This window comes from Simochromis diagramma, unplaced genomic scaffold (assembly GCF_900408965.1).
Source record: "Simochromis diagramma unplaced genomic scaffold, fSimDia1.1 OVJJ01000432.1, whole genome shotgun sequence".
Lineage (NCBI taxonomy): Eukaryota > Metazoa > Chordata > Actinopteri > Cichliformes > Cichlidae > Simochromis > Simochromis diagramma.
The window spans coordinates 58,230-74,733 of record NW_024387260.1 but is presented as its reverse complement, the minus strand read 5'-3'; the positions used below and the strand labels follow the sequence as shown (position 1 = coordinate 74,733).

The 16,504-nt window shown below is 42.0% G+C and overlaps 1 protein-coding gene and 2 long non-coding RNA genes across 3 annotated transcripts in view; 2 read left to right on the top strand and 1 right to left on the bottom strand.

Annotated features, from left to right (window-relative positions):
- The first annotated feature begins 5,507 nt into the window (after nt 1-5,507).
- On the top strand, nt 5,508-12,349 carry LOC120715321. Its single transcript, XR_005691592.1, has 3 exons — nt 5,508-6,205; nt 8,683-11,369; nt 11,990-12,349. It is a non-coding gene; the product is annotated as an uncharacterized LOC120715321 (long non-coding RNA).
- LOC120715322 lies at nt 7,120-8,786 on the bottom strand. Its single transcript, XR_005691593.1, has 2 exons — nt 8,116-8,786; nt 7,120-7,466 (listed from the first exon to the last, which is right to left on the bottom strand). It is a non-coding gene; the product is annotated as an uncharacterized LOC120715322 (long non-coding RNA).
- Nucleotides 12,350-14,785: 2,436 nt separating the features above from the next.
- LOC120715330 overlaps nt 14,786-16,504 on the top strand; it is a 30,022-nt gene continuing 28,303 nt past the window's right edge. The window contains exon 1 of the mRNA XM_040002248.1: nt 14,786-15,150. Coding sequence (XP_039858182.1) covers nt 15,114-15,150 — 37 coding nt within the window. The 5' untranslated portion in view covers nt 14,786-15,113. The remainder of the gene's footprint in view (nt 15,151-16,504) is intronic.

Genomic DNA, 16,504 nt, shown 5'->3' with positions numbered 1-16,504 from the left:
ATTGTAAAAAGGAAATAGTTCTTTGCTGAGAAAAAGAAAATATTTAAACAGAATTCAAACTATGAGTTTGTCTGTGAAAAACTAACTGGCGCGATCATTCTGTCTCTCTATATAATTCAATTTCAAATGTTTGTGTCAAGAGTGAAAAAAGGGGGAACTTTTCTAATGTATTGTAAAGAGCAGCATAACTGGAAGTTGAACTGCTCAGTTTTTTCCCTTTGAGCTTCATTTCAGGTGGAGTCATTCTGGATCCTGAGTGTGTCCCAAAGGCCACAAGGATCATCCAGGATAGAGGTACAGACTGCACTCCGGGACAGAGGATCAAGGAAACATGTTGCTCTTCATGACTTTATGTCAGTGTTACAGGCCCCACTATGATGGGCGCGTAGCCAGATTACGATCCTGTAAAACAGGAGAGAAAGTGAACACAGGAGACACGCTGCCATTCGCCTGGCCAGTCTTGCCAGAATTTATTCATACAACACAAGCATATCTGCTCCACTCTTTTGTTAACTCAATTTCACAATAACTGCTCATTCCCTCACATGGCTTGTTTTCCACCAGTACATTTCAATATTAGTCCACACTACTGGCATAAAACAACAAAGGGTTTAAATGAATGAAACAAATGACAACTACACCTCTTTTCCCATAAATGAGATAAACAAAATAACTCACATCATCATGGTAGTGTCTTATCATAGAAATGAAACTACTTTCAACATTACTGCACTACTTTCCTTGCCAGCATTTTTGTTGGCCGTACTCTTATTAGCGCTCTCACTTCATATGTCTTTTTCAGACTAGTTAGATTCTAACACTGAAACAGCAAGTTTACACATGACTTCAGGCGGGCTCAGAACACTTTACACACACGTTATACAAAATATTTGTCATGAACACAAAGCTACAAGTTTATCAGGAACTGTAAACCCAACTGGGTTGGTGCTTCTTATTATTATATGGAGTATTATACGCAGTTGCAACAGCTTGTTAGCGTTACCCAGGCATACAGCCTAGCTATAACATCCTACAGAGCTAAAGTAGCTCACATAGCGACAGTATAATGCATCACATATCACAGACCCGTCTTATGTCATGAAGGTTTAAGTATCACTGTGGTAGGACTCGACTTAAGCGGTCAAAGAAGTGCAGGAGACTGATGCTGTCCAGTGTAGCAAGTGATTTATTCACCATTCTGTGGCCCAACAATATTTACAAAGAAACAAATAAGAAACTCAACTCTATAATTAACTCAAGTCAAATAAACATAACTGAACTTAAATCAACAGACATTAAGGTCAAACTGCACACAGCTACACTGACCTGAACCTTTCTCCCTAAACACCTGAGTTTGTCTGCTTAAATAGTCCACTTAACCAAATAATTTCTCCTCTGGACTATTCCATTCAGTAGGTAGGTAAGATGAACATGATTATATTCAATCCTCTACTCCTCCTCTTGACTGGCAACATAAACTCTGGTGTAATCAATACATATCACAACAGTAAATCTATTTCTTTATAAACCCTTTAAAATCAACTTTATTAAATTATAAGAACTCTTCCCCTCCTGCACTTGGTCTCTTCCTGTGACCTCAGATGAACCCAGAAGGTATAAAGCAGGAAGTAAAACTACATTTCCTCCTTTTGCTTCTGGAAGACAGGTAGGTAAGGTAAGTTCAAAACAATACCAATTAACAGTTGAAATAAAGAACATGTTAACTTAACAAACTTGTAGGAATTGATTTAAACCAAGATGTTATATTATATAATCTGTAAAAGTGCAAAACATAAACAAACCCGGGATAGTAGATGTTTGCCTATTGCAGATTACATGTGAAATATGGTTAAATCAAAACAAGAATGTTAACTAAGAATGTAGACAAATGGTCTTCTCACCCACTTTGTCACAATCACAGTGTCCAGCTGTGTATTTCTTTGTTTTTGACCACATTACTGACCTGTAAAACAGGAGAGAAAGTGAACACAGGAGGCACGCTGCCGTTTGCCTGGCCAGTCTTGCCAGAATGGAAAACTTACGGCAGCTATTCACCCGACTCAGTTCCCAAAGCACGCTGCTTCCCCCTACTGTCCAAAGTGTTATACACTCTTCTGGCAACAGGGAACTTACATGACATTGTTGATTTAAACTACACTAATAAACCAGCAAAATAAAACATGCATAATAATCTCCATATATCACAACACTTAACTCACAATTGTGACCACATTTCTGTGTGGATCACATCAGTGCTTTGAACTAGTTTGGGATTAAGCTCCATCCTGTATCTCTGTGAAACCTGACCGTTTGGCTTTTGTGCACATGCACATTATAAAGCCGACACATTCATTCAGTTTACTCTTTCATTCTAAAGTGAAAGTGACTGTGTGAGCTTTCTATACAAAGATGTGTAGTTGTGTTTACTTGACTGCAGTTTCAGTCAGAATTAAAGAGACTAACTGTGTTTAAGAGAGGAGGCAGAGACACCATCGATGTCACAGTTCCAACTACCCACACCAATCACATTCAGTCCAGTTCATGTGGACACTAATCAGATGTTGTAAAAGCAGAATGGGAGTCTGCATTTAAATAAATGATGAGTTCATAGTTATTTTTCAGGCCGACCACAGTTATTCTATAACATGATGGTAAAAAGGAGCCCTGTATATTTGATGGATCTGCTTGAATGCAGAAGTTTGTGAAAGAAGTTCCTCCAGTGATTCTCTGCAGTTACCTTGAGTGGGTCCAGTCCAGCTCCAGTTACATGACCATTGTACAACATCTGTTGCAGCTGCATGCATAAACCAAGAATAGCTAATACATTGTTGAAAACGTGTCTCTGTGCTTGGAGCAGATGTTTGTTCATGCAGGGTTTTACTGCTGGTTTCTTATTCCACCTTATTACCCACTCTGATACATGACTGAGTCCCCATGTGCATCAGTGGGTGTGGGCTGCTTCTCACAACAGGAGATTTAAGAAGAGTCTTCCTTTAACTAGGAAGTGATCCACAGGTGGCCTAACACATGGAGACAGACGAGCATTGGCACATTTAGACTCAGCAGATAATCCACGCAGACGTGAGGAGAACATGCAGACTCCTCACAGAAAGGCCCGACGGTGGGTTCAAACCCGTCGGCTCACACGGAGAAAATCTTCCCTTGTTACCCGCCGACTCAGCAGATTTGTGTCTCTACAGCTTTGTGTTCTTCTTCAAAATGAAATTCAAATGGAGGGTTTTGTTTGACACCAGAGATCAGAGATGCCCCACAGACCAACACATGAAGTACTTTCAGTTTGTGGATTAGAATGAGAAATATATCTGTATTATCAGTTTATTATAATCCACCTGAATCAGTGTTTGGGATCAGATTTCTGTGTGGCCTGGTTCACTCACTTATCATCATTTTAACATCATTTTCTATTGACTTTGACTGTATAGAAATGATGCACACTTAACACCTCGGGGAGTGATGCTCCCTTTATTGGGTTTTGGCTCATGTCCTTGCAGTTTCTCACATTACAAATATCTTTGTTGTCTTCTGTGTTACACTTTAATGATGTTCTCTCGAGGGCAGCAATATGTCTGCCATGTTTCTGCAAACAGACCAAAAGAACAGTAATATTTAGGATTGTTTGCCAATCGCTGCCTCTTCCTGTTTATCACAATGTTACCGTTAATTAGAAAGTAGCTGTTGGTGAACAGACGAGATCTTTCCTCTAATCAGCGATGTTTGATAGGGCTCTATGTTGAGGCTCATAATGACACTGGCACAGAGACTCGTACCGTTTAATAAGCTGTCAACAATCTAAAGTGTGCATGTGAAAAATGTCTTATCTCTGTATGTGGCACACCAAGGGCTTTATTTACATATCAGGCTTCTTGACTAAACTGAGAGCATCATGTCTCCCATTTCTGTGGTATTTTAACGTTTCAACCACCAAACAGGCTCAGGGGACAACAAATCACAGCTGATCCCTTTGAAATGTCCTCAAATGTCACAGGATGGCATTGAAAGAGCTATAAAAGGACTAAATGAGATAAAATATAAAATAGAGCCGCAATAAAAACTGACAACAAGACGCCTACAAGCTGTTTGCTAACCAGAGTTAAAAACTAAATGAAAACAACTGGTCAGGGTCACGTTACTGCACTGGTCCTATGCAAGGCTTAGAGCTGCTGTCATCATATGTAGGAAAAATATGTAGAAGAGCTTCTAAAGGAGGTGAAGCTTTTTCAAGCTGCTGCTTTTTGTTTGTCCTTAACTTCTTCCCTGCCAGGAAAAGACAGAAATCATAACAGACAAAGAGCTTTTTGAAGTAAACAAATTCACTTTGTTCTTCTTATTCAAGCTGACGTTTCAACCAGCTGCCATTCAGCAGCACAGAGGTTACACTCTACTGTCTTATTAAAGGACTGCAGGACGATCCATCTCCACAGGTTTGTGGTGCTGAACTGGCATTTTGCTTTGTCTCATCTAACAGGTACATGAAGGGACACAAAGATGGAAATCCAGCTTTAGTTATGTCCCAGACACATGGGCCTAGAACATTTGTCAGATTGCTGCAGTTGCACATAGTCTGCATAGAAGTTTACCTGCAAAATCAACAACTTGAGAAAGTGCAATACAAACAAGAGACATAGAGCTTCACTTTCAAAGTAAAAGCTGGGCTTTACCTCTGCAACCAACGTGCTTCAGCTTCAACTTTCACTCTAAAGACACTTTCCAAGGATTAGCTAATCCTCATCGTGTTTACAGGCACGTTGGTGTCTCCCATGCAAGCTGCAGCCAATCAGGACAACCTTCAGTCCATCAAAGCAGTCACATGGAGGTTTTTGGTGGACGACCCTCTTTGTGACTAATTTCACCAGCCAGCAGTCAGGGTGGAGAATGCACATTTTTCACCAGCAACCAGACATGTCAGGGGGTCTGAAGTGTGTTGGTCTCAAGGTTTATGTGACAACGTACACTGCAAACATGCAAACATGTGTTGTCCAGTGTGATTAGGTACGACTGTACAAATATAAGAATTTTTCAAAGCACATATTACTCATAAAACTGTCAGTAAAAACTAAATTTAAAAATGGGTAAAAAATGGGTCCTGTGTGATGTCACACACATTTAAATAAGTGTTCACTGAAGCTGCTGAAGCTGCTGAATGTGAGCACTGATGTCCACCAGCAGAGGGCGCCCTCACCCTGCTACAGGGATGCATTAAGGCCGCCCACAAAGGTTTATTGGACTGGGAGAAACGTGCTGAGAACCAAAGAGCTCCAGTAACAGACTCTCAGTGTCAGACTGAAGCTGATCAGACCATCACAGAGAGCCTGTGGGGGACCGCTGACCTCTCAGCTTTGTGAAACACAGACGTTTTCTTCAAACACTCACAGCAGTCAGAGTCAGTTTAGTATTTTAATGTGTTTCAGTTACACTTTGGTCAGGTTCAGGCAGCAGAACTACTTTCTACATTCTTGTTCCTGTCAGAGCGTCACGTGAGTCATTAAACATCAGTGATCAGTATCAAACATGGAACATGTACAGGAGACACGTCAGTCTGTGTGGACCTTCTGATGTCATCACTGTGTTTACTTTGTTGTCTTATGGTTGGGATTCAGAAATGTTCACTGCCATCACTTCATGAAATGTTACAGGGGTGTGTGTGTGTGTGTGTGTGTGTGTGTGTGTGTGTGTGTGTGTGTTACTAAAGTGTTTGTCTGAAACAGATTCTTGTGTGTTTAGTTTGTGGGGCGACGACTGTAACACTGTCAGGTTCACTCACTGAGAGAAGAGCAGTGACTGGAACAATCTGAGCTCATATTGTGAACAGAAGAAGAGAGAGCTGTGCCAACTGGAGCTCAGAAACATTAAGATTCATTAAACATTATGAAGAGAAGTGAACCAGTTAAACTTAAAAGTCTGAATGATTAAGTTAAGTGTTTGCTCGTAGGGGGTCATCGACCTCATGTTTGTCACTGTGGGAACTTTGTGTCGACTAAATGCAACTTAAAGCTCGACGGCTGCCCAAATGTTTTAAAGAAGTTGATGCATTCAAAAAGCTGTGACACTTGTTGCTCAACACTTTTTAATTTTTGTTTTCAAAGCTTCTTCTGGTACGAGACTGACACGCCAGTGGGAGGAGTCAGCAGACGACCCGCTCTACCTGCTGAGCCACAGGTGGAGTCATCAGGGTGGAGTCGTTTCAGTAAGGACAGATCAATAGAAAGAATGAAGACAAAGAGTTATTGATGAGCAGAATATAGACAGATGTTTGGTGGTTGGACTCCGATGGCCCGTCTCAGCAGAACTGACCCCAGCTGTGACGAGGATTAGAGCAGGACCCCAAAGAGAGAAAGTGATGTCACCACAGCAGATCTGGTCTACAGGGAAAAGAACATGAGCGTTAAAGCTGATGCATGGCACGGGTTGTTATGTGAAGGCTGTGTGCAGGCAGGAATGGTGGACCCAAAGTGCAGACGCTCGGAGGCACAATGTAAACTCAAAACAGCTTCAATGCTGAACTCAGAAAGGTAACAAAACTGAGACTCCAAATAAACTCAGGCGAGCAGACAGAACACACAGCATAGAAAACAGTAGATCACGACCCGGACACAGAAACACAGGGCTCAAATACACAGAGGGAGCAACCAGGGAATGGGTAACAGGAGGGTAACACAGCTGGGGCAAATCAGGCCTAACGAGACAAAGGAAGCAACACCAGACGCATTTACATGAGACACGGACTTTCAAAGTAAAACAGGAAACATAACACAGACTGAACGTACAGACAGACTCACAGGCAGGCACTACAACAGAGGGAACAGAGACGTGGGACCAGGACAGACACTGACACTGACTGGACACGGGGATGTAGCAGACAGGGGAGACAGTGAAAGGGCAGAGGGATGCAGAGGCTGGGTGAGAGTTTGATGCGTCTGATGATGACAGCAGAGAGTGAAAGTCCTTCAGCTTGGTTTAGGTTATGTGTCTGTGAGCGAGGGAGGAAGGAAAAGGAGAGTGGAAAAGTACGAGCTGTCACCGAGCAGAAACGGGAGCTGGAAGCATGTAAATATAATAATAACCACTGCAGCCAAGAAGAGGGCCTGACGAGCCCAGTCGTCTGCGTGCGATGAGGGGGCGGGGCTTAGATAGCCGACGGCACTGGGGAAGGCGGGGCTAATGTTCAGATTGAGCAAAGAGAGCATCTTTGTCCACTGCTGTCATCTTCCAACCTCCAGCCAATCACAGTGACCTCTGAATGAAGAGATGTACACCTCCATATAAACTATAAAATCATTCTGACTCAGTAAATTCATATTATTGATTTTATTGTATTTTTAAAAATGACTTAGTCACAGCTGAAGATGATCCTGGTATCTGATGGAGGTGAAAAGGAGACCTTTCATCTGTCCCATCTGCTGACAGGAGTCTTCAAAGTTTACCCAGAATGCACTTGGTGAAGCTTCCTGCAGTGAACGATCAGAGCAGATGAAACGTGAACAAAAACGCAGGTTTCTGCTCCTCTACATCACCAACACCAAACTATGATAGATCCATCATAAGCACATGTGGTCTGTAGGGTCGATGTGCTTATGTGGTCGTGACTAGATGTGATTGGTTTGTAACTTTTAAAAAAGCTTCAGTGAGTTTTTCTGAAAGTTTCACGTCTCTGATGAAGACATGATCCAATCAGAAATGCTGGAAGAATGATTTAAAAGCACAAATGTTTACTTTAAGGGCCTCAAAAATATGAATAATATGAAGACAGAGCTCTGAATGTCTTTGTAAAAAGTTCTGAGTTGATGTGGGCTCGACCCCAGAAGCAGACAGAAATCAAACTGATCGGCTCTGAAGGTCACATGTTCACTCAGAACGATCATTAAACTGTGTTTGTTCAATCCTGCAGCACTCAGATATCCTCAGAGGAAATGCTACAGAGACCAGCATCAACAGCAGCCTCATATTCACACACAGTTACTGATACACGGTCAGTGAGAAGAAAGACGTACACAGAGCAGAGGAGGCCGAGAAACAGCATCGAATACATTCCAGCTCCATGGAAGAAAAACTACAGCCTATATTAGTCTGAGGAGCTTGAAAAGCCACTGGACTTACTTAAGTTTCCTGAAGACGTTTCATCGAGAACCTTCTTCAGTTCTGAGAGCAATTGGTGGAGAAAGGCCCAGATATTTAAGCCCTAAATAGGGTCCCTAAGAGGGCCGAGTGCCCCCTTTTGATCCTCTGCTTAATCACAAGAGCCAAGCTGTGAGATTTTGTGACTCCAAGCTCCTTAGACCACCATGACCTGGAGGACTGAGAGACAGACATACAGCCAATGATCCTTCACAGACATAAAGTGCCAGTTTGATCCGTCTGATGATGACAGTCCTGACAGCTCGATGTTACTGAGCACAGAACAGAACAGAATAGAATAGAATAGAATAGAATAGAATAGAATAGAACAGAGGAGGTCCATATGAACATGCTGTTTATCTGAACAGCTGCTTTGAAGCTCCAGATGTGAGCAGTGTTTTTACCCCTTTACTGTCTGATAGTAATGTTGGATTAAACTGGACATTATCTGGTATTACAGGGATTATTTTACTGTTTCTGTATTATTATGTTTGTTCAGTGATATTCTCTGAGATATTCTTTCTGATTTACGTCACACTGTTTCCATAGTGTCCATAGTTTCCTTCATACAGCAGAGCTTGTGGGGAGTTCTGTATCAGAGGGGTGATGGAGGAGCAGACAGTCCCTGGATCAGTTGCAGCTGTCCGGTTGGAGATGTCTGAGGGTCTGGGTGAGCGCCACAGATGTTGGTGTGATGTTTGATCTGCTCTACACTCTCAGCTCTGAACATCCAGAGAGCTGCGGGTACATTTAAGGCCGTCCACAAAGGTTTGTTGGACTTGGAGAAACGTGCTGAGAACCAAAGTGTTCCACAGTGTGGACACCAAGCAGGGAGTGAACAGGCTCAGGCAGCAGCAGTGCTGATATATGCCTGGCCTCCATTCTTCTCATTAAAGCTGCTGAGCCTCCAAACAACAACATTCACACATGTGAGCCTCACAAATATCACTGACAACCAAAAGTCCCATTTTTATATTGCTGTCAGCATTATTCCATCATGAAGCAACGATAGAAACACATCTTCATTTCATCTCTGTTGGAGCTTCTTGTTCAGTGAAAAGACAAAAAGCTGCCAGTAAATCAGATTCACTCTGCTGCACTGAAACACTGTGGACACAGTCTGGAGACACGCAGACTTTAAACTTTATTTGCATGATGTGAAAAGAAACCACATCATAATTGTGATCATGTGGGACTTTAGAAACAGAGGATCGCTGTGATCAGAGAACCCGGCCTCGTTAATAACCTGTACTGATCTTTCTGTAGTTTTAAAGTCCGGCCCCACAGCTCCACACAGCCACACATGTGAGGAAGTAGAGCAGCAAATGATCTGCAGGCCTTATAGCTTAATACATCCTCTGTTTGATACTCACTCAATAACCACTTTGATGTTTCCATGGTAACCTGTGATCAATCACAGCAGCTGAAACAAATAAACTCTTTCAGTTTGAATGTTTCACATTTTCCTTCAGTTTCTTGTTGATGTATAAAAATCATAAATGTGGTTTTCTTCATATTAAGGGACAGTTTGTTAACATCAGAGCACATTTTAAGGACTTCCAGCTTCCTTCAACAGCAACAACACATCCTGTAGATTTATCACACAACTAAATCAGTTTGGATCATCTGCAGAAATAACACGTGAACAAACCAGCAACATCACAAACATCATGAATATGAAGTGGAAAGAGCTGTGGACCAATCAGAGGTCCCGGGCTCCTCGCTGTGGCTGTGTGCTGTGTACCTGTACAGGTGTGTGTGAGCTGAAGCCCACGCTGTGCGTCAGGTAGGAGGTGAACTGTTCAGGTCTGAGCCTCAAACTCCTGCAGGGACCAAACGTCTCCTGAAAAACATCCATAGAAAAGAATCTTTGACTGTCTGAGCTCATTGTCATATTCTCCACACTGCTGTGACCTGCTATATGTTTGTATTCAGCTTCCAGGGCACGCTTATATCACATTCATGTTTTGGGGCGTGAGCCAGTGTGATGGAGCGAGCCGCTCAGACGTGAGAACACAGCGGCCATTTTGGGAAAAAGTGTCTTTTATTGAGCCAGAAATGCACAAATATCCAACAGGAAGTGACACGGGGCCTCAGAGAGGTCAGCTGATCAGAACTAAAGTCAAACAACTTCACTCCAAACTAACTGCTCAACACAATCAAAGTGAGCCGACCCACAAGAAACAAAGAGGACTTAAATACTGGCTGATCAGAGCAGTGTGAGACATGAGGGCAACACAAATACCAACAACCATCCAACAACAACACAAACATTGGCCCCCAATGAGAGGGCTGTGCTGGGTTTGGTCCAATCAGCACTTCCTGTGTAGAACTACCAGCAGCCCTCAGCAGTCACATGGAGCCTTCAGCAGCAGCAAAACAAAGAAATGTGACAAAGACAGAATTTAACTGTGTTGTACAAAAGCTCACTAAATGTGCTCCAAGTAGAACTAATGGATTTCACCAAAGTCCAAATGAATGAGTGAGATATATGAACAAGAAGTGTGAGTCATTATATTTGTGTGTGCAGTGTGTGTGAAACTAACACAACTCATACTGCATCAAAGTGTTGCTGCACGGGGTCACTCACTGCATAGTTGTGTGTCTGCAGGTGCGCCCGTCACACCAAACATCTGTTGCTGTGGCTGTTCCACAGCTGCAGCTCCAGGATGAATAATCTGCCCGGCAACAGGCTCTGATAGGCCCGTTTAAACAGTCTGACCGCAGACACGTGAACACACAGAACAAACAGCAAACAGAGAAAATAAGAAAAAAGGCTCTTGGAAAGTTGAACATCAGCTAAAAACCTAATATGTTTCTCAGGGTCTGATTGGACCCCAATCAGAGGTAAAATGAGGGAATCATGGACTTGTATGTAAATACTCCAAATAAGTGGAAATGTTTCACTGTGTGGGCAACTCTGATGTGGAAGTGGGTAACAGACATGTTTTAGCCTTCTTTCCAGGTGATGCTGTCAGGTGTGATTGTAGCCACGCAGCTACCGAGTGGACAGAATGTAAAATCAAATCATCTTTACTTCTCATTTCATGGATTTTATGCTTTATTTTAAACCTTAATACTTTTTTCTCCTCTGTGTAAGCTGGACTTGGAGTTTGTCAAGCTCACAGCAGGAAAGACGGATCGCTTTTATGAAGATGGGAAGCATCATTCTGAAACTCACATCAGAGGAAACAAGAATGTTTCTCTGCTGAAGGACTTTGAAGAGAAGACTGAAGGTACTTTTCCATCAACATAAACTCCTCCCCTCATGTTTACAGCTAGAAAGTGAAAAAAAGGATGATTAAATAAGAGTCTCCTTACTGTCTTTAGATGACGAGTAAGTGGAAGTTAAAAAGTTAGTAGAATAATTATACAACAAATATTTATAAATTTTACTTTTGCTGCCACCCTCTGATAAACAGGTTGGAATATCACTGTGTTTACTGATGGGGGAGAATGAGGTCTATGGAGACGGTCGTTAACAGGCTTTAAGTTATGTGGCCTTGTGCAGCCGTCTTAGCTGCACATGTTTGTAATAAGTTTCTCCAGCTTTGTCTGAGAAGACAGTTTATCACATAGAAGCCACAGGAGGAGCCTTTAGCCTCTGCATTTCTGATTTCAGCCATTTTTGTTGTACATTTCATGACTGATTGAATAACACATTTGTCTCATTACTGAGAAGTAACAGCTGCTTAACATGAAGCCCAGATGTTGGTGTGGGTCAGTGCTGTGGGCATTTTTCTCCAGCATTAGGATCAGATTACATGACCTGGAGTCTCAGAGTGAAGTGTTTATATCTTCTGTGACCACGGCACGTTAACTTCCTGTTACTTTAACCATAAATCTGTGATCCCAGAGCTCAGTGAAGACAGGAAGTGAAGCTGCTGCATCTACAGGAGGAAGAGGAGGGACCTGAGTTCCTGTTAGAGGAACAAAGTGCTGATTAAACAGACTGAACATCCTGAGCTCTGAAGAACAACCTCAAAGTTTCATCTTCTCAGACTCACAGGGAGGAGCGTCTGCTGTCAGTGTCAGCAGCACAGCAGGTGTGAGGATGAAGGCAGACTCTGACCTGATGGTCACATGTCACATGACTCTTCTTCTCCTGCAGAAATGATCCCTGTAACTGCTGCCTGCTCCAATCAGACGTCAGTAGATGATGATGAAATAATTTAAAATCTGTGAGGAAGATGAAATTAAAATGCAGCAGCTGTAACAAATAAGACGAGATTAAAGCAGAAAATCATCAATCTGCTGATTTAGTGCACAAAGCGTTAGATAAACATTTTAATGTGATCATTATTTAACGCTGAGCAACTCAGTGCTGCTGTTTATCTCTGAGGTGATGGCTGCACGTGTGAGTCTGAAGCTTTAAACCCACGTAAACATGGGAAGAACACGCAAACACAGAAAGGCTCTGGCCTGATGGTGGAATTGAACTTAGGATCTTCTTGCTGTGAGGGAACGGTGCTAACCACTGCACCGCCGTGCAGAATGCTACCCTTAAAATAGTCTGTATATAAAAGAATCACTGAAAAGGTGGCACTTCTAAATGATTTACTCTACACATTACAAGTTTTGCAGTTTTACTAAGTCTGTGCAGGTTTTCAGTCATAACGGCTTCAAGGCAACAGGAACGTTCCCTCTGAGGTGGAAGAGAAAGAAAAGGAACATTAAAACTAGAGATGGCACGATACCATTTTTTATGTCTGATACCGATATCATACATTTGGATCGCTGCCGATACCGATATAGTGTGTTATTTAATCAATAAAACTGTTTTTTAAATATCTTGCTGCTTTTTGTATAAGTTCATACTCAAGTTACAAAAACAAAACAAAACACTGAAGCTATTCTGTTATACCTGTATGCAAAAAATACACTGCACCCAAAATATTTCATAGTTCAGCAAAACTGATCAATCTAATAAACTTAAACCTACACCATCCTCCCTATTCTGGTATTTTAAAGAGTAAGCAACCTAACTAATACGGCTCTAAAACTCCCAGCAAAAAATAAATAAAAATAGGGAACCACCCACCCCCCACCTCATGATGCTTAATCAACGTAATCAAAGTCGGAAAGCAGAATCTGCAGTTCAAAACTGTCTGCCGTGCCAAGCTAGCACACCTGTCACGCACACCGACCCTCTGCAGATGTCACCATGACCCGAAACACCCTGGCACAGTGTCAGTGCAGACTTTTATGGACGGCTTCCTACGGGGGAATATCTGCTTGTCATCACAGACGAGTATTGTCGCTATCCAGTCGTTGAAAGTGTACGCTCAACATCAGCATCTTCTGTTATCCCAGCATTGACGAAGTGTTCTCCATGTTTGGAATCCCAAGGACAGTAAAAACTGATAATGGTCCTCCTTTTAACAGTGAGGCTTTCTCACAGTTTGCAGACTACCTAGCATCACAAAATCACACCTTGTTGGGCTCAGGCGAATGCCATTGCTGAGAGATTTATGAGGACCCTAGGCAGAGCACTGAGAGTTGCCGAGACACAGGGCACACCATGGAAACAGCAACTAAACATCTTTCTTTGTGAGTACAGATCTACACCTCATAGCACAACGGCGAGCTCACCAACCGAAATATTGTTTCAACGCCAGCTGTGTACTCCCCTTCTTTGTAAAATAAAATGGTAAATGGCCTGCATTTGTATAGTCCTTAAGGACCCCAAAGCGCTTTACACTACATTCAGTCATTCATGATAGCAAGCCACATAGTGGCCACAGCTGCCCTGGGGCGCACTGACAGAGGAGAGGCTGCCGGACGTCACCGGGCCCTCTGACCACCGCCAGTAGGCAAACATGGGGTTAGTATCTTGCCCAAGGATATTTGGCATGCAGCCAGGAGGCAGCCTGGGATCGAACCACCGACCTTCTGATTAGTGACTGACCTGCTCTGCCACCTGAGCTACAGCCACCCATTCTTTAACACCACTCCACGCAAGTGTTCAGATGCTGAACTAATAAAGGTATCTATCTTATCTTATCTATTATCTATCTTCCCATTTAAGCTGGAATGAAGCATGTGTCCTGTTGGTTCAATGACTGCTCATAGGCTCTGATACGAAAACAGAGGATCTACCACTAATCACATCACACTCATAAAAAGCACGACTACAATTTCATAGTTTTTATTGTGTTTTTACTGATTAAACATTAAAAGTAAATAAAAAAAAAAATCCCAAAACAGATTCCCACTGATGTCAACATCTCCCAGTGTTACTACTTAAATATTTAGCAGAGTAAATTTTGATGGAATCAACACAGACAATTAAAAAGAAATGTGAAAATGTCATATTTGACTTCTTTTCTCATCAATACATGAGCATTTATATCATAAATCTCATTTATATTAGGTTATATTTGATCCTGTATTACTGAAAACTATGACTTAAGTGGAAGTTAATGAAAGGTGATGATATTACTCTTAATTTATTGAGGCTCTTCCATAACTCACATTATGTTATTAATCTGTAGCAGATCTTATTACTGCCTCATGAATCAGATTTTAACAGGATGTGTTCAGTTTAACTCTCTCACCACTATAAAGGCTGAAGCTTTAAATCATAATATAATAATGTTTTATTTTTTATAAAACACATTTTAAATAGAAACGCTTTTATGATTTCACCTTAACAAAGTTCACTTCCTGCATGAAGGTGATCACAGCTCCATGAACTATTCCCACAAACATCACTGAGCCTCAGACTTTCTTTAACAGGCCTGTCAGACCACAATGATCCAGCTGTTTGTGTTCATGTGGCGCATTTATACGTTTCATTTCAAATCTACTTCACATTTTATTATCTGATATCTGCGACACACGGAGACTTCCTGTTAAACAGAAAGTAACCTTTGTGCGTGGGCGTGTTTGGAGCTGCAGGTGTGTCCAGGTGTGGGTTCGTTGGGTCAGCAGAGGATTTAACGGGACTTTGTGTCGGTTTGAGTTGTTTTTAAAGGAGGATGAAGACGCTGGTGGTGTTCCTGCTCCTCATGAACGGTAAGAAAGTCTCTGTTTAACCTGCAGCAGCTCCGCAGACAGTCCTCTGTGACCGGAAGTGCTACACTCAGGCGCAGCTCGCGCCTCTGACGTCATGGAAATTCACACAGTGTTGGAAATACAGATTTAATGACGAGGCTTTAATAGTAAAAGTGTGAGGGAAGGTTAGAAACAGACCAGACTAACAGACTGTGGACTTTGTAGTCACAGATTGGTATGGCAGAGCTAGCTAACCATGCTAACGTAGCCTCGTGTCTGCGCTGTTTCCGGTCTGAGCCGAGCTCATTCAGCCCTCTGAGCTCCGCTTCTCCGCGCTAAACACAGCACAGGTGCACCTGATCAACGGTGACAACAAACCGGAAATAAACACGGTGATATTTGGAAATGTAAATCTGTCTGTAAGCTCCAGCTGAACAGAAATGTCAAATACAACTTAGTAAACCAGGTGAACAATTAAATAAAAACACTTAAAGGCATAAATATGAAAGAAAGCAAATAATAATAATCAGGAATGTCTGTGAAGGTTCTCAGTCATCCTAGTCTAAGGAGCTTGGAAAGAAAAACTCTCATCCGAGAAGCTTTTTCAGTTGTTATGATGATAATGATAATATTAATAATAATAATAATAATAATAATATTAATAAATGTAATTTTTAAAGATACCATTATATTCAAGGAATTAAAAAAGACAAATGTGGTAGAAACAATGTTCTGCTGTTTGAGTCCCAGCTTCATTTGAGTTTTAAAAATGTATTCTCAACAATTATTTACACACGGATCACTATATATATGATCTATTTAACCTTTGGTGCATTAGGGAATTCTAAATAATCAAGTTACTCTTTACTCTCATGAGTATCTGTGAACAATACACAAGAACAAAGTGATGCAGGATTTAGACATTTATACCACAGCTGCATCTACTGGGAGGCTGAGGGGAGCACTGGTGGCTGTCAGTATTTTTCAAAATATAATAATGTTTTTGTGTTTGTCTGATTTTCCAAAAGAAATACAAAATGATGCTGATTAATAGTTGTGATTATATCCAAAGAATGAGCTGGATCAATGAGTCTGAAAGATCTTCACTTGATTAAATTTCTCTGTTTTCCATCCATGGAGATCAGGACCCTGGGTCTTCATGTCTCAATGGTGGACCTTCAGTCCACCAGTCCAGGGCTGGGTGCTCCGGTGTGTACTGAGTCACTCCCGGCATCTGCTTGGTGTGGCCTGCTGGCTCGTTGCCGGGGCCCCCTGGGGCTTCTGCACTGTGTCTGCTGGCTGACCCCGTCCAGGGGTCTGCTTTGGTCTTTTCTGAGTAGGTAGTGCGATTCCCCCTGCGGTGAGCCTCTTTGGA